Here is a 27,643-nt window from a genome sequence, read left to right on the forward strand (position 1 = left end):
ACTTGCTGCGCATAACTTCGTCGTATGAAACAGCACGCTCGCCGTCGTCGTCTTCGGTAAGTAGACAGTAGAGGGAATCGAACTCACCCTCAAAGTCGTCCAAGTTGAACTCACCACGTCGAGTCCCGGGGTACTCGTCCTGGTAGCGCACAACTCCACGCCTTTTGCGTGCCGGACGCACCATCCACTCCTCTTCGCCATCTCTCCCCGGAGTGCTAGGGCCACACGTCGGCACAGAGTCAGTCTGCCCGCTGTGATTATCAGGTTCCTGGCGTGGGTGAGTTGGGGGCGTGCGGAAACCTTCCTCAACGCTGGGTTCTTCCGTGCGCTCCTCTTCTTCGTCGTTGCCGATGATATCGATCACCTCCTGGCTGCCCTCCTTACGCGCCGTAGCGAGTGGGGCTTCAGCAAACGTCACACTCCTTGAAATCACGATTGATCCGTTAGTTGGATCCAGCAGTCGATATGCTTTGTGCTGTTTGGCGTAGCCGAGGAAAACGCACTTGATACCCGAGTCATCCAGCTTTTTGCGTTTTTGCTTGGTCACATGGGCATAGCACTCGGTCCCAAAAACGCGCATGTGCTCCAGACGTGGCTCCCTTTTGTAAACCAGTTGGAACGGACTTGAGTGTGGGTTTGAAGTGTTAGGCAACACGTTCCGAATGTCTGCTGCTGTCATCATAGCCTCACACCAGTACGACTTTTCAATCCGGCTCTCTTTCAGCATGCAGCGTGTCATTTCGATCAGCGTACGGTTCATTCGCTCTGCCATACCGTTCTGCTGCGGGTTGTATGGTACCGTAAACTCCTGCTTGACCATCTTGTCGTCGCAAAGAGTCTCCATTGCTGCGTTGCAATATTCACCACCATTATCACTGCGTAACACCTTAATCTTGATGCCCGCGCTTGTTTCTGCATCTTTGAGAAAATTCTTGAACGCCTCACACACTTCGCTCTTCTTGCGCAGTGGATAGATCGTCACAAAACGGCTTTTCATCAAAATAAAGCTCACAATATACTTGTAGCCCGACTTGGATGCTGGGGTGACAGGCCCCAACACATCAGAGCACACGGTGGTGTCATTGCGTGTACTCTCCCTGGCTTCGAGCTCCTTCTCGGTTGAACTGAATGACTTGCGTGCTTGTTTCGCAGTCGCGCATACACCACACACGGTTCCAGGTGCAACTTGCGCACCACTGAGTTTTCCGTCCTTAACCATGGAGTTCAACGTGCTGAAAGACACGTGACCGAGTCGCCGATGCCACAGACCAACGTCGTTTTCAGCCACATGACACTCCCCACCACCGTCAGCGTTGAAGTACATCAGCTTGCCTTGCTTCCTACCCGTCGCCACCACTTGGCTGCCGCGTTTCACAACGCACCGCTCGCTGTCCATAGTCACGGTCATACCGCGTGCTGTTGCAGCTGTCAGTGAGAATATGTTCTTGTTTGAATCTTCATCATGCAGCGTGTTTTCCAGCCTCGCGTTTATCCACGAACTTTCAGTCCAGACACGCAAAACAACTGTTCCAAAGCCGAGAATCTTCAAGTTCGCACTGTTCTTTGCGCTCAATATGCTGCGCGCAGTCTTTATAGCCGAGTACTCGTGAAAGGCGTCGCGTGTCTTGCACATGTGTGCCGAAGCACCACTATCCATCACCCAGCTCTCGCTCGCAAAAGCGTCGGTCGCGTTAAACGCAACGTTTGACTGGTCTTGGATACTATCATCGGGACTTGCCCTAGAACGGCAATCCCTCGCGTAGTGGCCCATCTTGCCAGTTGAAATACGCTCCGGAGAATCCCTTCTTGCGTCCCCCGCGTGTGTTCTTCTTCTTCTGTTGCTGCTTTCCATTGCCCTTACCGGCAAGAAGCGCGGTCACCTCTTCGACGCGCGTCGAGTCCTTTTGACGCACTTCTTCCGCAATCAGCTTGCTCACGAGGTCTGCAAGCTTGAAATCGCTCACTGACATGCGAAATGCTTGAACCAGGCTCTCGTAGCTCGATGGTAGGCTCCGCAACATCGTCGCGCAGACGTCTTCTTTACTCGGCTCACACCCCGCGTTCTTCATATCCATCACGAGCTTCTCTAACTCCGTTACGTGATTGCTGACGGAGGATGCTGTAAAAAAAGGAAGTTGGACTACGAGCTGTAAAGCTTGAAACACTTAAAGACGGCTTCGGGCCGAGATTGCAAAACCAAAAGTAAGATTGATTGAGTGAGTTTTAGCTTCTAGCCTGCCTACTACACTCTCCTGTTGGCAAAAAGAAAAGCAAACATCTGTGGGAATCGAACCCACGACCTTCGAGTCAAAGACCCGGTACTAACCCACTAAGCAATACAGACTTGTGCAAAGTCATGGACACCCTACTCCTACATATGCAAATACTATGCACCCACCCGCGCATCCACGCAGCTTGAACATCCAGACGCGCTCCCACGCGCTCGTCCTCATGCACACGCAGCCTGCGCGTCTCATCTTGAGCATTGGACGCCGCCACAAAGCCTCGCACACGCGCGCACACACACGCACGCACACACAATGGCGCGCCAAGTGTGAAGCCACGCGCACGCATCACCCTTTAACACTCTCCCTTGATGCGCTGTGCCTGGCGTCTTAGTCGTCCATGCCGAGTCCAACGATAAACTGGCGGTGCTTGGGTCGTGCCAGCGCCTTGGTAAACCCGTCCGCGACCATCTCGTCTGTCGGCTTGTACTCAAGCACGATGATCTTGTCTTCCACCTTCTCGCGCAAGAAGTGATACTTCAGGTGGATGTGCTTCGTACGTGAGTGGTAAGCTGGGTTCTTGGCCAGCGCAATGCATCCTTGGTTGTCCTGGAATATTGTAGTAGCACCCACACACTCAGCCCCCACGTCCTTTAGTAGCTGACGCAGCCATACTGCCTCTTGGGTGGCATTGTATAGGGCCATATACTCTGCCTCCGTGCTCGATGTTGCCACTGTCGGTTGCCTCTTCGACTTCCACGAAATCGCACTCCCATTCAGGAAAAACACGTAGCCTGTAGTCGAGCGCCGAGTGTCCAGATCGCCTGCCCAGTTCGCATCCGCGTAGCCGAACAACTCTCCCTTGGTCCGGCCGTTGAACACAAGCCCCAAGTCTTGAGTCGTCTTCAAATACTTTAAAATCCTTTTTGCGGCCACCCAATGAGACTTGTTGTTGTAGTACTCGCAAAACTTGGCCACTTCACCCACAGCTTGAGCAATGTCCGGACGGGTGCAAGTTGCGAGGTACATTAAAGCCCCCACCAACTCGCGGTACGGGTACTTAGGCGCGAAAACTTCGTCCTCCGAGGGTTTCACCAGTTTCGAGTTGCTATCCGCTGGTGTGTGCACTGCCTTGCACTTTTCTACACCGAACTTTTCTGCGAGTCGTTGAATATACGCTCGTTGGTTCATGATAATGACCTTGCTCTCACGGTCGCGGTGGATCTCGATGCCGAGACAGTACTTTAGCTCACCGAGCTCCTTAATGCTGAACTCACGCTTCAGCGCCTCCTTGATCCCAGTAATATCTGCTTTCGTCTTGCTGAAGATCATGAGGTCGTCCACATAGACGACAATAATGCTGAACTTTGAGCCAGAACGCCGAACGTACACACACGGATCCGCCGCCGATCGACAAAAGCCTTGGCTTTCCAAGTGCTTATTCAGCTTGCTGTTCCATTGACGCGCCGCTTGCTTCGTGCCGTAAAGTGCTTGCATCAGCAAACACTTCTTAGTCAGGTTGCTTTGGTCCTCGAAACCATCTGGCTGGTCCATATAGAGTTCCTCGTCCACGTCACCGTATAGAAACGCGGTGTCAACATCCACGTTTTCAGCCTCCATGTCTTCCTCTGCAGCAATTGCCACAACCATGTTGATGGACTCCTTGCGTGCTACAGGAGCGAACGTCTCCGTGTAGTCAACTCCTGGGCGTTGTGTGAAGCCCTTTGCCACCAAACGAGCCTTGAACTTGATAATTTTCCCGCTCGGGTCTCGCTTGATGTGGAAAACCCACTTGCACCCGATTGCCTTTTTGTCTGATGGCATATCCACCAAAGTCCAGGTGCGGTGATCCTCAAGTGACTTCATATCGCTTTCCATGTCACGCAGCCACTCGTCCTTGTACTTGCTGCGCATAACTTCGTCGTATGAAACAGCACGCTCGCCGTCGTCGTCTTCGGTAAGTAGACAGTAGAGGGAATCGAACTCACCCTCAAAGTCGTCCAAGTTGAACTCACCACGTCGAGTCCCGGGGTACTCGTCCTGGTAGCGCACAACTCCACGCCTTTTGCGTGCCGGACGCACCATCCACTCCTCCTCGCCATCTCTCCCCGGAGTGCTAGAGCCACGCGTCGGCACAGAGTCAGTCGGCCCGCTGTGATTATCAGGTTCCCGGCGTGGGTGAGTTGGGGTGTGCGGAAACCTTCCTCAACGCTGGGTTCTTCCGTGCGCTCTCTTCTTCGTCGTTGCCGATGATATCGATCACCTCCTGGCTGCCCTCCTTACGCGCCGTAGCGAGTGGGGCTTCAGCAAACGTCACACTCCTTGAAATCACGATTGATCCGTTAGTTGGATCCAGCAGTCGATATGCTTTGTGCTGTTTGGCGTAGCCGAGGAAAACGCACTTGATACCCGAGTCATCCAGCTTTTTGCGTTTTTGCTTGGTCACATGGGCATAGCACTCGGTCCCAAAACGCGCATGTGCTCCAGACGTGGCTCCCTTTTGTAAACCAGTTGGAACGGACTTGAGTGTGGGTTTGAAGTGTTAGGCAACACGTTCCGAATGTCTGCTGCAGTCATCATAGCCTCACACCAGTACGACTTGTCAATCCCGCTCTCTTTCAGCATGCAGCGTGTCATTTCGATCAGCGTACGGTTCATTCGCTCTGCCATACCGTTCTGCTGCGGGTTGTATGGTACCGTAAACTCCTGCTTGACCATCTTGTCGTCGCAAAGAGTCTCCATTGCTGCGTTGCAATATTCACCACCATTATCACTGCGTAACACCTTAATCTTGATGCCCGCGCTTGTTTCTGCATCTTTGAGAAAATTCTTGAACGCCTCACACACTTCGCTCTTCTTGCGCAGTGGATAGATCGTCACAAAACGGCTTTTCATCAAAATAAAGCTCACAATATACTTGTAGCCCGACTTGGATGCGGGGGTGACAGGCCCCAACACATCAGAGCACACGGTGGTGTCATTGCGTGCATTCTCCCTGGCTTCGAGCTCCTTCTCGGTTGAACTGAATGGCTTGCGTGCTTGTTTCGCAGTCGCGCATACACCACACACGGTTCCAGGTGCAACTTGCGCACCACTGAGTTTTCCGTCCTTAACCATGGAGTTCAACGTGCTGAAAGACACGTGACCGAGTCGCCGATGCCACAGACCAACGTCGTTTTCAGCCACATGACACTCCTCACTACCATCAGTGTTGAGGTACATCAGCTTGCCTTGCTTCCTACCCGTCGCCACAACTTGGCTGCCGCGTTTCACAACGCACCGCTCGCTGTCCATAGTCACGGTCATACCGCGTGCTGCTGCAGCCGTCAGAGAGAACAGGTTCTTGTTTAAGTCTTCAACATGCAACGTGTTTTCCAGCCGCGCGTTTATCCACGAACCTCCAGTCCAGACACGCAAAACAACCGTTCCAAAGCCGAGAATCTTCAAGTTCGCACTGTTCTTTGCGCTCAATATGCTGCGCGCAGTCTTTATAGCCGAGTACTCGTGAAAGGCGTCGCGTGTCTTGCACATGTGTGCCGAAGCACCACTATCCATCACCCAGCTCTCGCTCGCAAAAGCGTCGGTCGCGTTAAACGCAACGTTTGACTGGTCTTGGATACTATCATCGGGACTTGCCCTAGAACGGCAATCCCTCGCGTAATGGCCCATCTTGCCACAGTTGAAACACGCTCCGGAGAATCCCTTCTTGCGTCCCCCACGTGTGTTCTTCTTCTTCTGTTGCTGCTTTCCATTGCCCTTACCGGCAAGAAGCGCGGTCGCCTCTTCGACGCGCGTCGAGTCCTTTTGACGCACTTCTTCCGCAATCAGCTTGCTCACGAGGTCTGCAAGCTTGAAATCGCTCACTGACATGCGAAATGCTTGAACCAGGCTCTCGTAGCTCGATGGTAGGCTCCGCAACATCGTCGCACAGACGTCTTCTTCGCTTGGTTCACACCCCGCGTTCTTCATATCCATCACGAGCTTCTCTAACTCCGTTACGTGATTGCTGACGGAGGATGCTGTAAACTTGAACGCCGAGAACTTCTCTTTGAGCCACAGTCGGTTCGCCATGTCTTGAGTCTTGTGGAACGTTTTCAATGTGTCCCACGCTTCCTTCGCAGTCTTGGACGTCACCACGTGCATCAACTGCGAGTCGTTGAGGTTGAGCACAATCGCCGCGTGCGCTTGCTGCTCCTTCGCCGAGGCCACCTCGGCTTCTCCGCTGACCGCATCCCACAATCCCTTGGACATCAGGTACATCTTCATCTTGTAGCTCCACAGCGAGTAGTTCGAGCCGTCGAAAGGCTCGACTTTGAACTTGGTGTCGGTACTTGGGCTCATAACCAAAAGGAAGTTGGACTACGAGCTGTAAAGCTTGAAACACTTAAAGACGGCTTCGGGCCGAGATTGCAAAACCAAAAGTAAGATTGATTGAGTGAGTTTTAGCTTCTAGCCTGCCTACTATGCTCTCTTGTTGGCAAAAAGAAAAGCAAACATCTGTGGGAATCGAACCCACGACCTTCGAGTCAAAGACCCGGTACTAACCCACTAAGCAATACAGACTTGTGCAAAGTCATGGACACCCTACTCCTACATATGCAAATACTATGCACCCACCCGCGCATCCACGCAGCTTGAACATCCAGACGCGCTCCCACGCGCTCGTCCTCATGCACACGCAGCCTGCGCGTCTCATCTTGAGCATTGAACGCCGCCACAAAGCCTCGCACACGCGTAGATGCACGCACACACACGCACGCACACGCACGCACACACACACTCACAATGGCGCGCCAAGTGTGACGCCACGCGCACGCATCACCCTTTAACAACCCCCCCCCCCCCTCCGTCTCCGGTTGCGGAGTCGTTTATGTCGGAAGGCGTTAAATACCCTTTGGAGCGATATTTCCCGATCCATCCACTGTCGTTCGGACCGAGAAGTAAGTCCCTATCGTAGTTTGCTCAAGACTACGAAAGGGAAAGGCAGCGGAACTGCCGATTAGAGTGCTCGCGTAGAGACACCATCCTCATCAGTCCGTCGTGACGCTGAAAGAGAAAGGTGTCCCGTGCCAACCGCTAACACGAGCGACCGGCTCCAGTCGTTCCGCTGCTCCACGTCTTGACACAGCGCCGCGACTTCAGGGTATAAGGAGTACCAAATTGCGCGTGCACCACTGGCCGCTCTGCCCATTGGTGTTATGCCCCAATCCCTGACCGCGTAGGGAAGTACGAGACGGATATACCATCTTGCAACCGCAATTTCGGGTGGTCTGTAGCGAAGCAGTGAAGCGTCAACATACGTGGAAAGCCCGTGCAAGCGGCCGCCGTCGCTGGCCTTCTCTAGTGCATCATCCGAACTACAGCGGCCACATTCTTGTAGCCATGATCTGCAATATTCCCGAGCACAATCGTCACTTCCTTCGTCTTCCGCAATCCGTTGGAGAGTTTGGAGCTGTTGCCTCAGCACCTCTCGTTCTCCCCATAAAAGAAGTTGCTGTGCGCTGCACAACATCACTGGTAGTTCTGGGAAAGGTAAGTATGAGAGGACATGGCGGCACGCGACTGGAAGTACCATGAACCATTCGAGATAATCCTGCCAGGTTTGGCGACCTCTCCTCAATGGAGGCTCCTCGAAGTGGGTGCCATAAAGGTGGAACCACTCCGAAAAATCGTCATGGTTGCTGTTTCGGAGTCGCTGAGCATGACGTCTGTCGGGGATCGACAGACTCTCAACGTCAGGGTTTTTAAGTAGTCGAGCATAGACCTCAGGGTGGACCTGTTCTCCCGGACGTAGCTGTACCCTCGCCAGAGTCGGCCTTGTCCGTTCGTCGGGAATGGCGCTCTCCTGGGGGCCCCTAGCGTACACGTCCAAAACCCCATGTCTTCCAGCAAGGCCTGTTCTTCGTCGGCCGCAGTGGTGACTACCGAGTTCACATCGTAAGGACTCGCGTCCAGAATGGGAAGTCCGACCTGGGCGTGTACCTCATCTAGACGTTCCCTCATGGATCGTCCTGGCTCCGCTTGCCATTCCAAGAAGATTTGACCATGCGCTCCATAGAAATGTGTAACGGGGTTACACACACAAGTGACAACTGTCACTTGTGCATGACATTTGTCGCTTATGTTTTAACAGATAAATATCTGTTAAAGGTTTTAGATACTTCCTCACATTGGTGTAAGGCACACCAATGGATACATTGAAGTGGACCACCACACATGAGTGGGCCACACCTACCCAAAGATCCTATTGGTAGAAAGCAGCATATTTCTACCAATTAGAGACGTGCATATTAGCGGGGCTCTGACAGCCAGCCGCTGCCAACCCCTTTCATAGATGATAAACAGTTTTAGCAGATTTAGAAGGAAGATCAATTCACAAAACAATACAGTTCTCATTTTACCTTAAACTCGCTACGTGGTGTTTTATTTGATTTATATTATACTTGTGGACTCAAGTATAATTAATTCAAATTATTAATAAACTCCTACGCTTCCTCATGCACGTAGCGCGACGTGTAAGCTAAAGTAGTGAGCCAAAGTAGGCCCACTACAAAATGTCCCCGGACATGGTGCAATACTAACATGACCGGAAGGACGTACTTGTAGAAACACTCTTCTAGAATGTCTCGTGCGCGGTCGTCTGAAAGCGCCAGCACTGTGCCCGTTTCGTGCTTGTCGCAGTTTAGCATCGTGAAAGTCTGGTATGCATATTGTTGTACGTGAGCTGTTCCGTCTACTCCGACATCCCACACGTAAACCGGTTCACGAAGGTACACTGCCAACGCACGCAGTACGCGCGGTCCCTCCCAGAAGACGCCAGACACGTTCGTAGTTACCGACGTTGCTCGAGCTTCTGCGTAATGGGCGAACAGGGCTGCGGTGACTCTAGCTGTAGAAGTCGGGGCTGGAGCACCAGGGTATAGTCGACGTAGTTCCGGCACTGGGTCCACAAAATTCAGTTGGACATCGTAGCGCAAATTAGCCATGCCCAAATCGAGAACCCCACAGGCCGCTGCCGGTGTCACAACACTCACAAAAAAGCGCTTTATCTCGTCAAGGCTCCTGATCTGCGCTGGTGTCGGCTTGAATACCTCAGCCTGCACGTTGGTGGTGGAAGCACAAACAGCGTAGAACAAGCACTGTCCGTTAGCGGGGACATGAACCTAAACCCTATAGAGACTACCCAGCCGTTCCTCGATTGATAGGGCACCCGCTGGTGCTGCTACCACCCCTCCCATCTCGAAATCGGTACTGCTCGTTGGACTGCATCCCGGCGTTAAATCGGAAGGAGGTGTTTCCGATACGATGGCTTTGAACTCCATCGAATTCGCTGGCGACGCCTCATGCTAATAAGGCTCTGTCGAGGGTTGTGTTTCCGAAGACGGACTATGTACGCCTGCGAAGTACATCGCCGCGCCGGCTGCATCCGTGCCGCAGGGTCCTTCGAGGTTTAGCATCGGCACTGTATCCGTTTCAGTATTCGCGTCGTCCATGCCAATGTCCGCGTTAGCATCAAGCTGGCTCTCGCCCACGGGATCTGAATGCTCGAAGGACTGTGGCTGCGAGGACATATCCTGATTGACCTCTTGTTGATCGTCGACCTTGTCATCTTTCTCTTCGTCATCTACCTCATCTTGTCAGGCGTCGAGAACAGTCCGCATCGATTGGTTGTATCTAGCTGCAGTCGTGATTCCGCGCCCCATCCGAGGATTATCTCCCGACGATGTTGCAGCGGCCCTAAATGGGGAACCCCTTGTGGGGAGGTTTGGCGCTGGAGGCGGCTAGTTTGTTGCGCAACCCGGGAGGTTCCCTCACGGGTCGTGGTCGTGGTGCTTGCTTGTTGTGCAGTACACAGAGTGCTTGCATCCCGGCGACGGGAAGGTTTACCGCGTCGTGAAGCTGTCGGATTGTCTCTTGCGTGTTGTTGATTTCGCCGAACAATCGCCCAGCCGGTAGCGTCCACTTGTTCAACCGTCGCCGTAGGTAGACGCGGACGGAGACGGTGCCGCCCGAGCGACCTCTGGCGTAGCCGGCGGTGCCACACACTCGAGGACACCACCCTGCGGGATTCGTGCTGAAGTAGTGACAGCGCGGGTGAGTTGGGTCAGCTTCATATCCAAAACATCCACACTGTGACAGGCGCTGAAATCAACTCGTTCCGTGATCGAGCAATCGCCGGCAAAGCGATGTTGACGAGACGACCTGGCCGCCTCGAGACGTACGTCCTTCACCGGACATCGAGCCTAACGTGAGCAGGGTGGTAACAACGCTGACATGGAGCCGTGGATGTCCGCTGGAAGTGATGCAGCAGGAGTTCTACATCCCCTATCAGCACCGAGGAAACACCCTGCAGCAGTGCCGGGCAATCGAAGGAAGCAAAGATGACGACCCAGCAGTCATTGTCGGCATCTTGGAGGCCTCTCAGTCCAGGGTGACGGATTTCCAAGATGGGTGCCACAGCAATCAGGCCAAAAATCTGGTGCAGCGAAACAGCATTCAGGCCCTCAGTCCCCAACACTCGAACTGCGTAATGTCTTGCGACCTGTGGCGTTGAGAGCGTTCGGGGGGTCGGATTGTCGCCCCAGTTCAGGACCAACTTGCACCCACGAAGCAACAATTCGACACCGGCACAGCGTTCTGCTGCTCGGCGCGACATAAACGCCAAGCTGAGTGTGTGATGGCCATCAAACACAATGCGTTGTACTGCCTTCATATACAACTTCATTTGCTGTTTCCCCGTATCGTTGCGTGCGTTAGCTTCGACGAGCTCGCGGAGTAGCGAACAACGCGTGAGGTGTTTGTCTAGGCGTGCTTTTGCCGGCACATCCGCGATGAGTGTGTCCTCCACGTAATCACGATGGTAGGTCAGCATCACCGCGCGCTTAAGCGCGGGTACAGCGCAAGTCAGGAAAGTGGGTGGTGCAGGCAAGTCCAACCGGCGATCGAAATATGCCTCCAGTGCGCGGTGCTCATCCGGGAGCATGGGGCGGAGTGTCGTATCATCGTGAATCGGGTAGTCAGCTATGGACAGCGCAAAAAGCCGCCTTAGTTCCGGGGACTCGTCGGCGGAGCCTTGAGCCGGGGTCGTAAGATGTTCGCGAAGCCGAGCGGTTCCTTGAGATGTCCAAGCAGCAGGGGCTTCGGGGCGGGTTGAATCGGGACTAGCTGGGTTACCATGCAACGCTACAGTTCCCGGGCCCGGAACACATCCTGCTGGGTTAGTCGCTCCTGCGTCCGCCGCTTTGGAGGGGGGAACGGGTACATCAAGCCATCCAGCCGATGCGGCTTCCGGCGTCGTCGTGGCGGCGTTGGACCACGAATCGGGGGATCTGGAGGCCGTGGGGGAGGGTCGGCTCGCGAGGAGCCGTCCTCGCCACTCATGCCGTTGTCTGGTGTAGGATCTGCCGAGGGGAAGAGAGAGAGCCGGGGTCAAATCCTCCTGGGGGGGGGGTTCCCAAGAGAATTGAAAAGTGCCGGCTCGAGCAGCATCAGACAACCTCTTGTCGCTCCACTCTATGCCACCGTGAGATCGATCAGCCTCCAGTAGCTGGAGAATCCACAAATGACCCCCTTTAGCAGCCTCCCGCACCACCTCCCCCGACACGGGGCAACGTGAAAACTGAGACAACAGCCAGTGGATCATGGCCAGATCGGCTCGCTTAACTGTCTGCACCATTGTCTGGGAGAACTCCCAGTTGTAATAGTCCCGATTGGTGCTGAGGAGACTGTAGTCACTAGTGCTCGAACCAATCAGACGAACGAAAGAAGAACTTGCAGCAGCAATTATTTTATCAAGTTTAAATATTATCATGAAGCGAGCTCTGTTATCTTGCCTGAGCCGCTGGGCAGATCGTGTGCTCACGTTGCGTGTTCTCACGCGAACCTTGAAGTTTTAACACCGTGCTGGCCGTCAGAGATCACCGAATCTCCCCCTGCCGGAACGTCCACCGAAGTGTTCGCTTCAATTTTATTAAGGAGTTTAGTTAATGAAACCAAACCTTTTGAATAGAAACTAGCTACCCAAGCCAGCACTATTCACCGTTCCGTCTCAACAACTACACTAGCTCGTGCGAACAGCACGACCGACCGCCCCCAGATCCCGCGCTCCATGCTTCCAGGGCACTCTGGGACCCAGTGTCCACCGTTACCCCTCTTCACGTCTCACCCCGCCTGCGACCCGCTCGTCCGCTTTGCTCGTCGATCCAATGCAGCCACTCGTCTCACGTCCGTCCAGCACTACGTGCTGCCGTCCGCCGTCCACTTCGTGCTCTTCGGCACGTCCGCTCCTTGCGTTTTACGGCGCAAGTCTCGTCGTCTGGCGGTCTCGGCTTGTGCCCAAGCCCGCAAATTCAGTTCTCGTCGTCTGGCGGTCTCGACTTGCGTCCGATTTCGCGAATCCAAAAGTGTCTTGTTCTCTCGTTACGCTCGACTCCACAAAAGGACTTCTCTACTGTTCTCTGCATGCGCTTTACCGGTTCTTCAACGTCGATTTCAATATGCTGTTAGGCACAGCGCCGTTTTCCATGCTACAGCCCGTCATTTTGCCCACTCACTGGGCTTCTACCAGCGCCGTCACCATCAACTGGGCCACCACCGTGCAGCCCATCGATCTTGTGTCGTGCTGCTCGACCACCAGCTTCGCGTCGCCGTCCGTCACCATGGTCCGATTCACATGAGTCTCGCTGCTCAACACACCTGTTTCAATCAGTTCACTATATGTTGGTGCCGCAACCCTGTCCTGTAGGAGCCGGTCGTACGCGTCTATCGAGATCCATCGCTTGGCGTCGTACTTCCGTCTTCGCCCAGGCCGTGATCGTCGTAAGTTCTGCACCTCGAATTCAAGGACATACTGTCCTGCCGCATTCCTTCGTCGTCGACGTCGTAGCTCCACCACGACCCCACGTTGCTACTGTTCTGCTGCCTCAATCTCCACTGTTCGTTCAAATCGCTTGGTAGTTCGTGCTGCCGTCGCTGCTTGCACACGAGCTGTCGATGCTGCTACAGCCACTCTCCCGCCGGTTCATCATGCTCTTCGCTTCGTTGCCCGTCCGCGTCATGCTAAGGTGTCGTCTGGGTACGTACATCCCTCATCGTGCTCGACTGGCTCGTTTCCGTGTTCGTGTTCATCGTTCCCGCGGCTCGCGACTCCGGTCTCGTCGTAGGCCGCGTCGTCCGTGACATTGGCGTCGTCGACGCACTAGTTATCGCTGCTGCAGTACTCGTCGTCTCCGTCGTCCCCGTGGGTCGTTCCTCGGTTATCCCGCGCTGTACTCCTTGTTCCGGCGGGAACGCGAAGGTCACCCTCTTCCGTGTATGTACGTTGCTCGTGTTTGTCGCCCGTGTCGTCGAGCCCCGCGCCATGACCGGCGTGGTCTCCGTCGTCTCCGTCGTGTTCGTCGTCTTATTGACCGTCAGGTCCGGCACCACGTACGTTGCTATGCCTGTCGTCGCTTTCACCGCCGTGGTTGTCGTCACGGCCGTCGTCGTGGTCGTCGTCACACCCGTCGCCGGTGCCGTAGCGTCAGTTCTTGCGGCATCCGAGTCCATCACCGCTGCTCGATTGCCGTGATCTGTGCTCGCCTCGCCACTCACCATCGTCTCCGGTGGCCGTGCGCGTCCACCGCGTCGTCGTCGATCGTTTGCTGCACCACCATCATCAACTTGTCGTTCACGCTGTGCTCTCGTCGCTCGGCGCCTCCGTCGACTCGTGATGCGTGTCCTTCTCGCCCACCGTGACCGTCGCCACCGTGCTTGGCGCTGGCCAGCCAACCATGCCGTCGGTCGCGTTGTCCGTCGCGTCCGTCGTGACGTTCGGCTTCAGTGCCGTCTTCGTCTCGGTGGCTGCCACTACCATAATCGCTTTACCGTCCGTGGAGCCGTCACTCGTGGTGTCTGCGTTGTCAATGCCGTTCGCGCATTCACCGTTGCTCGTACACTCGGACCTGTCGTCGTCGTACTCACCGTAACCGGCTCGCCGTTTTCGCCACGCGCCGGCTCGTCGTTTCCGTTGGTCGTGGCGCTGCGTCTTGTCCAGTCAGACGTCCGTCCTCACGTCGTCACCCAGGTGCGTCGTCATCCCGTCGTTCTTGTCGGTGGTCGGCGTGCACATACCGTCACCGCCTTCGCAGGTCTCACCGTGGCCACATACCTTGCCGCACGTCCTTCAGCACGCGTCCCCGCGTCCTCGTTCGTCCACTGCGCGAACTCCGCCACACCGTCACGCGACTCGCCCTTCGCACGTGTCGCCCCGCACACCAGACCAGTCATCTGCGATACTGTTGAGCGCTCGCTGAGCCCTCCAGCGCATACCGCCATCATCTCATCGTTCACGTCGGTGTTGCCCCTGTCCGTCGTCTCATCATTCATGCCGAGGCTTTCCCGTGCGCCGTCTCATCATTCACGCCGAGGTTTCCCTCGCACGTCGTCTCTTCATTTGCAGTGGCGTTACCCCACTCGTCTCATCATTCGCTGCGGAGTTGCCCCTACTCGTCTCATCATCATTCTCGTCATTGTTTCCATCCAATAGTCGAACAGCCACCGAATGGTCGCTGCTCTTTTTCCTCGCGACGGTCGCGACCGTGCCCATCATCTGCCTTCGAGCTCGAGCATTGGGATCGGTGCACGCACGTACGAAGTGATCAGGCGAATTCCAGCGAAAGCACTTCGGTGCGTCCGGACACTGTGTCACCTAGTGCCTCATTAGAAGCACGCGCCAGACGGCCCGTCATCGCTGCTCGTCCGATTACTCGGACGCGTCTCTTCCGTCTCTTGCATCTCCACTTGGCGCTTGTCGCTGTGCGCATGCTTGATAACCGCCTTTAACTTCGTTTCCGCAGTTTAGCGTCTGATTCGTCGCCACTCGACTCAACTTGATCACGATTGGAGCCCTCACTTGTGCCCACATAGATCAGTACCGCGGCCGGCAAGACCATGCTGCCAATGCCTGGTATCATCTGGCCAACCATCCTCATCATCGGAATAAGGTGAGGCATTGGTGCCGTCGCCCATGGCAAGCCCATGTTCACCATTCCCTGCGCGACATTGTCGACCGGGTCATCGATCTCGGTGGCCTTGGCTACGGCATCCTCTAACGTCTCGGGTCGCGGTGCCTGTCGCACTAACTTTCTCGTGGTCTTGTCGAGACAGCGGTAGAACTGCGCCCAAAGGACGTGTCCCTTGACGTTGTTACGTCCCACCACGTCACGCAAACCCGCCGCGAAGTCCGGCATAGGTTTCCCCGGGCATCATCGGCCTCATGTTAACCCGCCATTCAGCTGCAGACTTGTCCTTCTTTTCACTATATTGTAATAAAGCTTTCTCGAGGCTGTGCCATGTGCGTTTGCGTGTAGGCAGTCTGCGGTTCATGTTTACCCACCATCGGGCAGCATCCTCCATCAACTTGTTCCTCAGAATGTAGTAGAGAGCCTTGTCGGGCCACCAACCACGTCCTGACTCCACTACGTCCTTGAGCGCTAGATCAACCCGATCTATCCACGTCGATACCTAGAGCTTTGGTGATGGAGGGTAGGTAGACAATTCCAAATCTTTGACACTCTTTCACCGTGGCGGGCGCTCTCGTCGTCTATCTCGTTCGCGTCTTCCGTCACGACGGCGTCGTCCGTTGGTCCCGCCATCAGAATCATCGCTCGGGTCATCGTCGCCGTCATCATCTCCGTGGCCATCGTCACCGGAGCCATCGTCGCTGTCACTTCTGTCGGACTCGGATGAACAGCCGTCGCTCGGTGGTTCTGGCGACCCCCTCATTCTCGGGACACGTCGTCGAGCTCCACGCGCAGCTCGTTGTCGTTCCTGCCCTTCATCAGTCGTTGTCTGAGGATGCATGCGTGCCATCATCGTGGTGAGCTGCTGCGCAACCGTCGTGACAACCGTCACGTCGGGTGACAACGTCGGTGCCGCCCACGTAGGTCCGTCGGTCACCGTGCGTCTCATCGAACCTGTCGGTGCCTCCGCCGTCACATTCGTCGTCGTAGCCGGCGTCGTCGTCGTCACTGGTAACGTCGTACTCGTCATCGCTGACCGAGTCCCTCCGCGGCGATCATCACTTCTCATCGTAATCTCATGCTGCGCGTCTGCAGTGCGGACCTCGCACTCATCGGCACTTGCGCCTGGGGCGTCGTCGCGTCTTTCGGCACGTACACTCGTTTGGACCAGCGCCTGCAGACCAGCTACGCACATCGTCAGCTGCTGCACCGCCGTCGCAATGGTCGCTACCTCCGCTGCTGTTGCGAGAGCGCTACCGCCGTCGCATGAGTCGCCGTGCGCGTCCGTCATTCCGCTCACGGGCGCTTCTCGTCTCAGCGCCTGTTCCGTCGAGTCCCTGTCTGGGTCACCGACCGTCACGTGCTCCTCGAGCGACTGCTCAGATCCAGGTACCGCGGGTTCCTCGTCTTCCAGCCTGGACTTCGTCTTCGCTTTCACCGGAGGCGGATCTTCCTCATCGGCGTCGTCGCGCTCGTCGTGACCGGCTTCGTCTTCTTCATCGTCACTTCGCTCCAGCAAATCCTTGGTCGTTCATTTCGTCATACACCTCATCTTTGTGGACTTGGTCATCGTCATTGCTCGCGTGGGGGTCAGAGTAGTCATGGCCGCCACAACACTTTCCAAATGCTCGTTTCGTTCACGTTTTGCCACTGTATAACCACCACGAAGCGGGCTCTGTTATCTTGCCTGAGCCGCTGGGCAGATCGTGCGCTCACGTTGCGTGTTCTCACGCGAATCTTGAAGTTTTAACACCGTGCTGGCCGTCAGAGATCACCGAGTCTCCCCCTGCCGGAACGTCCACCGAAGTGTTCGCTTCAATTTTATTAAGGAGTTTAGTTAATGAAACCAAACCTTTTGAATAGAAACTAGCTACCCAAGCCAGCACTATTCACCGTTCCGTCTCAACAACTACACTAGCTCGTGCGAACAGCACGACCGACCGCCCCCAGATCCCGCGCTCCATGCTTCCAGGGCACTCTGGGACCCAGTGTCCACCGTTACCCCTCTTCACGTCTCACCCCGCCTGCGACCCGCTCGTCCGCTTTGCTCGTCGATCCAATGTAGCCACTCGTCTCACGTCCGTCCAGCACTACGTGCTGCCGTCCGCCGTCCACTTCGTGCTCTTCAGCACGTCCGCTCCTTGCGTTTTACGGCGCAAGTCTCGTCGTCTGGCGGTCTCGGCTTGTGCCCGAGCCCGCAAATTCAGTTCTCGTCGTCTGACGGTCTCGACTTGCGTCCGATTTCGCGAATCCAAAAGTGTCTTGTTCTCTCGTTACGCTCGACTCCACAAAAGGACTTCTCTACTGTTCTCTGCATGCGCTTTACCGGTTCTTCAACGTCGATTTCAATATGCTGTTAGGCACAGCGCCGTTTTCCATGCTACAGTCCGTCATTTTGCCCACTCACTGGGCTTCTACCAGCGCCGTCACCATCAACTGGGCCACCACCGTGCAGCCCATCGATCTTGTGTCGTGCTGCTCGACCACCAGCTTCGCGTCGCCGTCCGTCACCATGGTCCGATTCACATGAGTCTCGCTGCTCAACACACCTGTTTCAATCAGTTCACTATATGTTGGTGCCGCAACCCTTCTGTCCTGTAGGAGCCGGTCGTACGCGTCTATCGAGATCCATCGCTTGGCGTCGTACTTCCGGCTTCGCCCAGGCCGTGATCGTCGTAAGTTCTGCACCTCGAATTCAAGGACATACTGTCCTGCCGCATTCCTTCGTCGTCGACGTCGTAGCTGTTAAAGGGTGATGCGTGCGCGTGGCTTCACACTTGGCGCGCCATTGTGTGTGCGTGCGTGTGCGTGTGCGTGCGTGTGCGTGCGTGTGTGTGTGCGCGTGTGCGAGGCTTTGTGGCGGCGTCCAATGCTCAAGATGAGACGCGCAGGCTGCGTGTGCATGAGGACGAGCGCGTGGGAGCGCGTCTGGATGTTCAAGCTGCGTGGATGCGCGGGTGGGTGCATAGTATTTGCATATGTAGGAGTAGGGTGTCCATGACTTTGCACAAGTCTGTATTGCTTAGTGGGTTAGTACCGGGTCTTTGACTCGAAGGTCGTGGGTTCGATTCCCACAGATGTTTGCTTTTCTTTTTGCCAACAAGAGAGCATAGTAGGCAGGCTAGAAGCTAAAACTCACTCAATCAATCTTACTTTTGGTTTTGCAATCTCGGCCCGAAGCCGTCTTTAAGTGTTTCAAGCTTTACAGCTCGTAGTCCAACTTCCTTTTGGTTATGAGCCCAAGTACCGACACCAAGTTCAAAGTCGAGCCTTTCGACGGCTCGAACTACTCGCTGTGGAGCTACAAGATGAAGATGTACCTGATGTCCAAGGGATTGTGGGATGCGGTCAGCGGAGAAGCCGAGGTGGCCTCGGCGAAGGAGCAGCAAGCGCACGCGGCGATTGTGCTCAACCTCAACGACTCGCAGTTGATGCACGTGGTGACGTCCAAGACTGCGAAGGAAGCGTGGGACACATTGAAAACGTTCCACAAGACTCAAGACATGGCGAACCGACTGTGGCTCAAAGAGAAGTTCTCGGCGTTCAAGTTTACAGCATCCTCCGTCAGCAATCACGTAACGGAGTTAGAGAAGCTCGTGATGGATATGAAGAACGCGGGGTGTGAACCGAGCGAAGAAGACGTCTGTGCGACGATGTTGCGGAGTCTACCATCGAGCTACGAGAGCCTGGTTCAAGCATTTCGCATGTCAGTGAGCGATTTCAAGCTTGCAGACCTCGTGAGCAAGCTGATTGCGGAAGAAGTGCGTCAAAAGGACTCGACGCGCGTCGAAGAGGCGACCGCGCTTCTTGCCGGTAAGGGCAATGGAAAGCAGCAACAGAAGAAGAAGAACACACGCGGGGGACGCAAGAAGGGATTCTCCGGAGCGTGTTTCAACTGTGGCAAGATGGGCCATTACGCGAGGGATTGCCGTTCTAGGGCAAGTCCCGATGATAGTATCCAAGACCAGTCAAACGTTGCGTTTAACGCGACCGACGCTTTGCGAGCGAGAGCTGGGTGATGGATAGTGGTGCTTCGGCACACATGTGCAAGACACGCGACGCCTTTCACGAGTACTCGGCTATAAAGACTGCGCGCAGCATATTGAGCGCAAAGAACAGTGCGAACTTGAAGATTCTCGGCTTTGGAACAGTTGTTTTGCGTGTCTGGACTGGAAGTTCGTGGATAAACGCGCGGCTGGAAAACACGTTGCATGTTGAAGACTTAAACAAGAACCTGTTCTCTCTGACGACTGCAACAGCACGCGGTATGACCGTGACTATGGACAGCGAGCGGTGCGTTGTGAAACGCGGCAGCCAAGTTGTGGCGACGGGTAGGAAGCAAGGCAAGCTGATGTACCTCAACACTGATGGTGGTGAGGAGTGTCATGTGGCTGAAAACGACGTTGGTCTGTGGCATCGGCGACTCGGTCACGTGTCTTTCAGCACGTTGAACTCCATGGTTAAGGACGGAAAACTCAGTGGTGCGCAAGTTGCACCTGGAACCGTGTGTGGTGTATGCGCGACTGCGAAACAAGCACGCAAGCCATTCAGTTCAACCGAGAAGGAGCTCGAAGCCAGGGAGAGTGCACGCAATGACACCACCGTGTGCTCTGATGTGTTGGGGCCTGTCACCCCGCATCCAAGTCGGGCTACAAGTATATTGTGAGCTTTATTTTGATGAAAAGCCGTTTTGTGACGATCTATCCACTGCGCAAGAAGAGCGAAGTGTGTGAGGCGTTCAAGAAATTTCTCAAAGAGGCAGAAACAAGCGCGGGCATCAAGGTTAAGGTGTTACGCAGTGATAATGGTGGTGAGTATTGCAACGCAGCAATGGAGACTCTTTGCGACGACAAGATGGTCAAGCAGGAGTTTACGGTACCATACAACCCGCAGCAAAACGGTATGGCAGAGCGAATGAACCGTACTCTGGTCGAAATGACACGCTGCATGCTGAAAGAGAGCGGGATTGACAAGTCGTACTGGTGTGAGGCTATGATGACTGCAGCAGACATTCGGAACGTGTTGCCTAACACTTCAAACCCACACTCAAGTCCGTTCCAACTGGTTTACAAAAGGGAGCCACGTCTGGAGCACATGCGCGTTTTGGGACCGAGTGCTATGCCCATGTGACCAAGCAAAACGCAAAAGCTGGATGACTCGGGTATCAAGTGCGTTTTCCTCGGCTACGCCAAACAGCACAAAGCATATCGACTGCTGGATCCAACTAACGGATCAATCGTGATTTCAAGGAGTGTGACGTTTGCTGAAGCCCCACTCGCTACGGCGCGTAAGGAGGGCAGCCAGGAGGTGATCGATATCATCGGCAACGACGAAGAAGAGGAGCGCACGGAAGAACCCAGCGTTGAGGAAGGTTTCCGCACACCCCAACTCACCCACGCCGGGAACCTGATAATCACAGCGGGCCGACTGACTCTGTGCCGACGCGTGGCTCTAGCACTCCGGGGAGAGATGGCGAGGAGGAGTGGATGGTGCGTCCGGCACGCAAAAGGCGTGGAGTTGTGCGCTACCAGGACGAGTACCCCGGGACTCGACGTGGTGAGTTCAACTTGGACGATTTTGAGGGTGAGTTCGATTCCCTCTACTGTCTACTTACTGAAGACGACGACGGCGAGCGTGCTGTTTCATACGACGAAGTTATGCGCAGCAAGTACAAGGACGAGTGGCTGCGTGCCATGGAAAGCGAGATGAAGTCGCTTGAGGATCACCGCACCTGGACTTTGGTGGATATGCCATCAGACAAAAGGCAATCGGGTGCAAGTGGGTTTTCCGCATCAAGCGAGACCCGAGCGGGAAAATTATCAAGTTCAAGGCTCGTTTGGTGGCAAAGGGCTTCACACAACGCCCAGGAGTTGACTACACGGAGACGTTCGCTCCTGTAGCACGCAAGGAGTCCATCAACATGGTTGTGGCAATTGCTGCAGAGGAAGACATGGAGGCTGAAAACGTGGATGTTGACACCGCGTTTCTATACGGTGACGTGGACGAGGAACTCTATATGGACCAGCCAGATGGTTTCGAGGACCAAAGCAACCCGACTAAGAAGTGTTTGCTGATGCAAGCACTTTACGGCACGAAGCAAGCGGCGCGTCAATGGAACAGCAAGCTGAATAAGCACTTGGAAAGCCAAGGCTTTTGTCGATCGGCGGCGGATCCGTGTGTACGTTCGGCGTTCTGGCTCAAAGTTCAGCATTATTGTCGTCTATGTGGACGACCTCATGATCTTCAGCAAGACGAAAGCAGATATTACTGGGATCAAGGAGGCGCTGAAGCGTGAGTTCAGCATTAAGGAGCTCGGTGAGCTAAAGTACTGTCTCGGCATCGAGATCCACCGCGACCGTGAGAGCAAGGTCATTATCATGAACCAACGAGCGTATATTCAGCGACTCGCAGAAAAGTTCGGTGTAGAAAACTGCAAGGCAGTGCACACACCAGCGGATAGCAACTCGAAACTGGTGAAACCCTCGGAGGACGAAGTTTTCGCGCCTAAGTACCCGTACCGCGAGTTGGTGGGGCTTTAATGTACCTCGCAACTTGCACCCGTCCGGACATTGCTCAAGCTGTGGGTGAAGTGGCCAAGTTTTGCGAGTACTACAACAAGTCTCATTGGGTGGCCGCAAAAAGGATTTTAAAGTATTTGAAGACGACTCAAGACTTGGGGCTTGTGTTCAACGGCCGGACCAAGGGAGAGTTGTTCGGCTACGCGGATGCGAACTGGGCAGGCGATCTGGACACTCGGCGCTCGACTACAGGCTACGTGTTTTTCCTGAATGGGAGTGCGATTTCGTGGAAGTCGAAGCGGCAACCGACAGTGGCAACATCGAGCACGGAGGCAGAGTATATGGCCTTATACAATGCCACCCAAGAGGCAGTATGGCTGCGTCAGCTACTAAAGGACGTGGGGGCTGAGTGTGTGGGTGCTACTTCAATATTCCAGGACAACCAGGATGCATTGCGCTGGCCAAGAACCCAGCTTACCACTCACGTACGAAGCACATCCACCTGAAGTATCACTTCTTGCGCGAGAAGGTGGAAGACAAGATCATCGTGCTTGAGTACAAGCCGACAGACGAGATGGTCGCGGACGGGTTTACCAAGGCGCTGGCACGACCCAAGCACCGCCAGTTTATCGTTGGACTCGGCATGGACGACTAAGACGCCAGGCACAGCGCATCAAGGGAGAGTGTTAAAGGGTGATGCGTGCGCGTGGCTTCACACTTGGCGCGCCATTGTGTGTGCGTGCGTGTGTGTGCGCGCGTGTGCGAGGCTTTGTGGCGGCGTCCAATGCTCAAGATGAGACGCGCAGGCTGCGTGTGCATGAGGACGAGCGCGTGGGAGCGCGTCTGGATGTTCAAGCTGCGTGGATGCGCGGGTGGGTGCATAGTATTTGCATATGTAGGAGTAGGGTGTCCATGACTTTGCACAAGTCTGTATTGCTTAGTGGGTTAGTACCGGGTCTTTGACTCGAAGGTCGTGGGTTCGATTCCCACAGATGTTTGCTTTTCTTTTTGCCAACAAGAGAGCATAGTAGGCAGGCTAGAAGCTAAAACTCACTCAATCAATCTTACTTTTGGTTTTGCAATCTCGGCCCGAAGCCGTCTTTAAGTGTTTCAAGCTTTACAGCTCGTAGTCCAACTTCCTTTTGTAGCTCCACCACGACCCCACGTTGCTACTGTTCTGCTGCCTCAATCTCCACTGTTCGTTCAAATCGCTTGGTAGTTCGTGCTGCCGTCGCTGCTTGCACACGAGCTGTCGATGCTGCTACAGCCACTCTCCCGCCGGTTCATCATGCTCTTCGCTTCGTTGCCCGTCCGCGTCATGCTAAGGTGTCGTCTGGGTACGTACATCCCTCATCGTGCTCGACTGGCTCGTTTCCGTGTTCGTGTTCATCGTTCCCGCAGCTCGCGACTCCGGTCTCGTCGTAGGCCGCGTCGTCCGTGACATTGGCGTCGTCGACGCACTAGTTATCGCTGCTGCAGTACTCGTCGTCTCCGTCGTCCCCGTGGGTCGTTCCTCGGCTATCCCGCGCTGTACTCCTTGTTCCGGCGGGAACGCGAAGGTCACCCTCTTCCGTGTATGTACGTTGCTCGTGTTTGTCGCCCGTGTCGTCGAGCCCCGCGCCATGGCCGGCGTGGTCTCCGTCGTCTCCGTCGTGTTCGTCGTCTTATTGACCGTCAGGTCCGGCACCACGTACGTTGCTATGTCTGTCGTCGCTTTCACCGCCGTGGTTGTCGTCACGGCCGTCGTCGTGGTCGTCGTCACACCCGTCGCCGGTGCCGTAGCGTCAGTTCTTGCGGCATCCGAGTCCATCACCGCTGCTCGATTGCCGTGATCTGTGCTCGCCTCGCCACTCACCATCGTCTCCGGTGGCCGTGCGCGTCCACCGCGTCGTCGTCGATCGTTTGCTGCACCACCATCACCAACTTGTCGTTCACGCTGTGCTCTCGTCGCTCGGCGCCTCCGTCGACTCGTGATGCGTGTCCTTCTCGCCCACCGTGACCGTCGCCACCGTGCTTGGCGCTGGCCAGCCAACCATGCCGTCGGTCGCGTTGTCCGTCGCGTCCGTCGTGACGTTCGGCTTCAGTGCCGTCTTCGTCTCGGTGGCTGCCACTACCATAATCGCTTTACCGTCCGTGGAGCCGTCACTCGTGGTGTCTGCGTTGTCAATGCCGTTCGCGCATTCACCGTTGCTCGTACACTCGGACCTGTCGTCGTCGTACTCAAGAGGCAACCGAGCGCGATTTCGCGACCGAGCACGAATGGAGCCACTTTACCAACTGCAAGTGTCCCTCGGCCGCTTTATTCTCCGGCGTCGAAGCTGTGAAGAACTCGGGGTGATTTACATGCAGCCACTTCAAAACGTGCAAGCTAGGGGCCGCTAAATTCACAGCCTGTGGCATCCTTCCGATTGTTTTTGGTGACACCACTCAACAATACCCAAACGACCCAACGCTGCCGCACTATCCATCGCACTACTGGTGCAGCCCACAATAGAGTTCTCGTGGAACATTGTACCATTTTCGCTATATCAAGGTGTCCGTTTTCGGTTCTGAATAAATTAAATCGCGCAGTCTTTCCGGTCTCGCGTCACCCCCTTCAGTTTTTTGCTCTTTATAAGCTGCATCATAAGCTTCGTGAACATGAGGACGCCCAGACGTCCGTTCGAACTTCAGCGCTGCCCAGCTCAAAAGGGTATACTCAGTCAGAGTTTCGGGGATAACGAACATCGGCATTGCCACCCTGGTCAATGTCTATACCCAACAGGCGGGAGTTCCTGTGCTAGACGCCGATAGGCCCCGTGTGGACCCCACGGCTCTGGTGGATAATCGGTATTACACCGTGCGTTTCTCTCAAAAACATTGCCCGGACGCCCTACAAGGCGTAACGCCAGTGCGCATCAGTCCCACGCAGGTGGTACTCCATCACCATCTTGTCCACCGTCGTCAGCCTTGTACCCGGTGCTACAGCCCCAAGGATACCACTGGGTACTGCAACGTCAAACCCGAGCAGCTAGTGGAAGCTCGTAACAGGGGCCGTCGCATTGTCGAGGAATCTGTCAACTCGTTCTGTGTTGGAGAGGCGGCGCATTACCGCCACTCTGATGGGGGAAGTTTCGATCTCTTCTATGGAAGCATTTAGTCAACGAAATGCAACCTTCCCAAGGCGTGAACGGCGGCATCCCTCCGACCCCGTGCCTTATCCAAATGTCGGACACAGTCAAGGTGGCCCCCGAGATCACGGAAGGTAGCCCCCACCCTACGACACCTGCGGACAATCTCCATACCGCCGACGGAGACTTCGAAATGGTGCGCAGGCGGGCCTTCAAAAGAAAATGGTGACAGCTGCAAATGTACCTGTACATGCCGCAGCAGTAGGCAGTGAGAAGGCAAAAGCTGCCAAGTTTCATGGCAAGCAACGATCAGTACCGTATGAACGAGGAACCTCAGCGAAACGGGCGGGTCGCTGTAGTAGCAAGCCAGCGTCTCGTAACGGCACCAATCAGGATGTGTTCAAACGCTTCCAGCGGGAAAGAGAGTACGGCTAATTTCAAGTCTTGATGGAGGACGACAATGAGACAGAATCGGACGAGTTCTAACATGAAGACGATAGTGGCACAGATGAAAATGGGCCCGATGCTGCTGCTTACGCCTTCCCCACCGAAAACGAAGAAGTCGGCTCCAACCCCGACGTGGAGGTGAAGACGGACCGCTCAGGGGCTTCTTGCGAGATGAAGCAGAGCACGCTATCCCCTGATACGACGGCGGCGGAACAGCAAAGGAAAGCTCAACGTGCCAGCCGTTGACAGCGCCTAGTCGACGACGTGAAGCAGTGAACAGAATTCATGGATGTTAAGCTCCTTCGAGCGAAACCCACTTTGGACACGGATGTGGACATGTCTAGCGGGGTATTGCGTCAACCACCGCCATGGAGTGCCTCGGGTTATGTCGGTTCCTCGGCGCCGTCGCATACCCCCCCCCCCCCCCCCCCCCACACACACACACACACACCACCCGCAGAGACCCCAGGATCGGAAGTGTCCTTCTCCCTTGTGTCGGATGTGTCAGACATGACTTCGGACCTACTGACCCAGGTGGTTCCCGATTCTAACACATATGTCTGTAGCCAAGCTTCAGAGGATAGTGTCATCCACGAGAAAACCGCGGGCCCGACCGCAAACCTACACAAACTCACTACTGGCTATCATGGTTTAACGGGGCTGAGGTAAATGTCCCAACGAATGGTCAATATGCTATGCTGGCACTGTATGCCACGATCTCCAACTATGCGGATGGAACGCTCGCGCTCACGCGAGAGGAGACCACAGACGCGAATTACCACAAACAGGCCATCTATGCGTTGATGGCAGCCAACCTGCAAGATGATTGTGCTCTCGGGATCGTAGATCCTGTTGAAGTGGTGACGAAGCTATTTCCAGGTAGCCCGCCACCCAGGACACAAGAAGTTGCTCAATCTTTCTTGTGTACGTGTCTCCTTCACGAACGACTCCGATCCGTTGACGTTCAGGTTCCAAGCACCCACTGGGCAGGACCGCATTTCCTGAGGGCGTGTGCGCAATTCTTACGGCAGTCCCTACTGGTGTTCGACGTCAACTCTAATGTGATGACCACCTCCAGATTTACAGCTACCAAGATCATGATCTCTCCGTGCAAGGCAACGGCTCCCAGGAAACGAATGAGACAGGAATTTACACACACGTATCTCAGGAAGCCAGCACGTATTTGCAAAAGTGTGGACGTTTACAAGTATTACCAGCAATGGTCCTAGTTCGGAACCACGAGCCCATCACTTCTATGGAGTGCGCCATGGGGAGCTGTCGTATCGTTGGCAGTCTGAAGGGGATCCGAATTTTGCCTCGGAAGTCGCACACTCAAACGAATGGGTCGCGCAGCTTCTCACACCTCCCAATGACATCACAGTGGCGGCCACGGGTAAGGCCTCACGTGTCGTTGTCGGGTTTGAAATGGCCATAGATGGCGCACCGGTAAACCTCCGATATGAAACGTATGTCAGAAACGCAATTCTGCATCGCGGTCTTACGGTACAACAACGCTTGGATGTTGTACATCTACAGATGGGGTGGCCGATCCTGAATAACGACCTGTATGACGTGGAGGAGCTTGTTGGTCTCATGCATCAAGCGGAATGCCAGATCTTACGCGCAGCTGGTGTTAATGACTATGCTGAAGGAATCCGGTCGACGCTAGCTATCTCTAGGGAGGGGCCTTAGCATCACAGACTTACGCGGTCCCGTAGTAACCTACAAACGGACACTTACAGGAAACTTCTAGAGGTACTTCTCTGACGGATTTGGTCCCCGCATTCAACATCAAGTTACAGGCGGCTCGCCAAGCCAACGAGGATGTCGTTACTAATTGGTATCGGGAAGAAAGCGACCGTTTTTCATCTTCGCTTGATGAAGTCACTCTGGCCAAAGTTGCGGATGCTCTTCTAATGGCTAAAGATCAGACTGGTTCTCTCCGGCATCTGTTCGCGGTCCTGCTCTACCCAGAATTAGCGGCGAAGACGATGCCTTCACCGGTATTGCTGCAATGGGGGCGCCAGGAAGTGTATCGATCCCAAAGTGGAGGCCATCGCTCGACTGGCTCACTATCCCGAACGTCCAGCAGAGCTGATCTCCGTTTGCCAACAATGGTTATAGGATGTCACAGGGGAAGCTCACGCCACCAATCTGGTGGTGGCTGCTGACACCGAACGATAGGGAGCAGTTGCGAAATGGATGGTGGACAAATACTTGCGTTATCAGCTGTCAGCCATATCAGACGCAGAGTGGACGATTCTCCATGTTCTTCCCCACATTGTCCGCCACTGGGGGACAACCACCATGGGCCGGGCGCCAGCTGGTGCTGTGGCTCACAG

The 27,643-nt window shown here is 55.1% G+C and overlaps 3 protein-coding genes across 3 annotated transcripts; all 3 read right to left on the reverse strand.

The window, feature by feature from the left end:
* Positions 1 to 13,893: 13,893 nt before the first annotated feature.
* On the reverse strand, positions 13,894 to 14,591 carry IUM83_15253 (uncharacterized protein; the record flags this gene model as incomplete). The annotated part of the gene is made up of 2 exons (XM_067940057.1): positions 13,894 to 14,244; positions 14,337 to 14,591. The coding sequence occupies 2 exons, from the start codon at positions 14,589 to 14,591 to the stop codon at positions 13,894 to 13,896; spliced, it is 606 nt and encodes a 201-aa protein (XP_067794538.1).
* An 8,474-nt stretch (positions 14,592 to 23,065) lies between these two features.
* Positions 23,066 to 23,602, reverse strand: IUM83_15254 (uncharacterized protein; the record flags this gene model as incomplete). Its single annotated transcript, XM_067940058.1, has 1 exon — positions 23,066 to 23,602. The coding sequence occupies one exon, from the start codon at positions 23,600 to 23,602 to the stop codon at positions 23,066 to 23,068; it is 537 nt and encodes a 178-aa protein (XP_067794535.1).
* A 73-nt stretch (positions 23,603 to 23,675) lies between these two features.
* IUM83_15255 (uncharacterized protein) lies at positions 23,676 to 23,975 on the reverse strand (the record flags this gene model as incomplete). The annotated part of the gene is made up of 1 exon (XM_067940059.1): positions 23,676 to 23,975. One exon carries the CDS (start codon positions 23,973 to 23,975, stop codon positions 23,676 to 23,678), a length of 300 nt encoding a protein of 99 aa, XP_067794534.1.
* Positions 23,976 to 27,643: the final 3,668 nt, after the last annotated feature.

This window comes from Phytophthora cinnamomi (genome assembly GCF_018691715.1).
Source record: "Phytophthora cinnamomi strain GKB4 chromosome Unknown Contig24, whole genome shotgun sequence".
Taxonomy (NCBI): Eukaryota; Oomycota; class Peronosporomycetes; order Peronosporales; family Peronosporaceae; genus Phytophthora; species Phytophthora cinnamomi.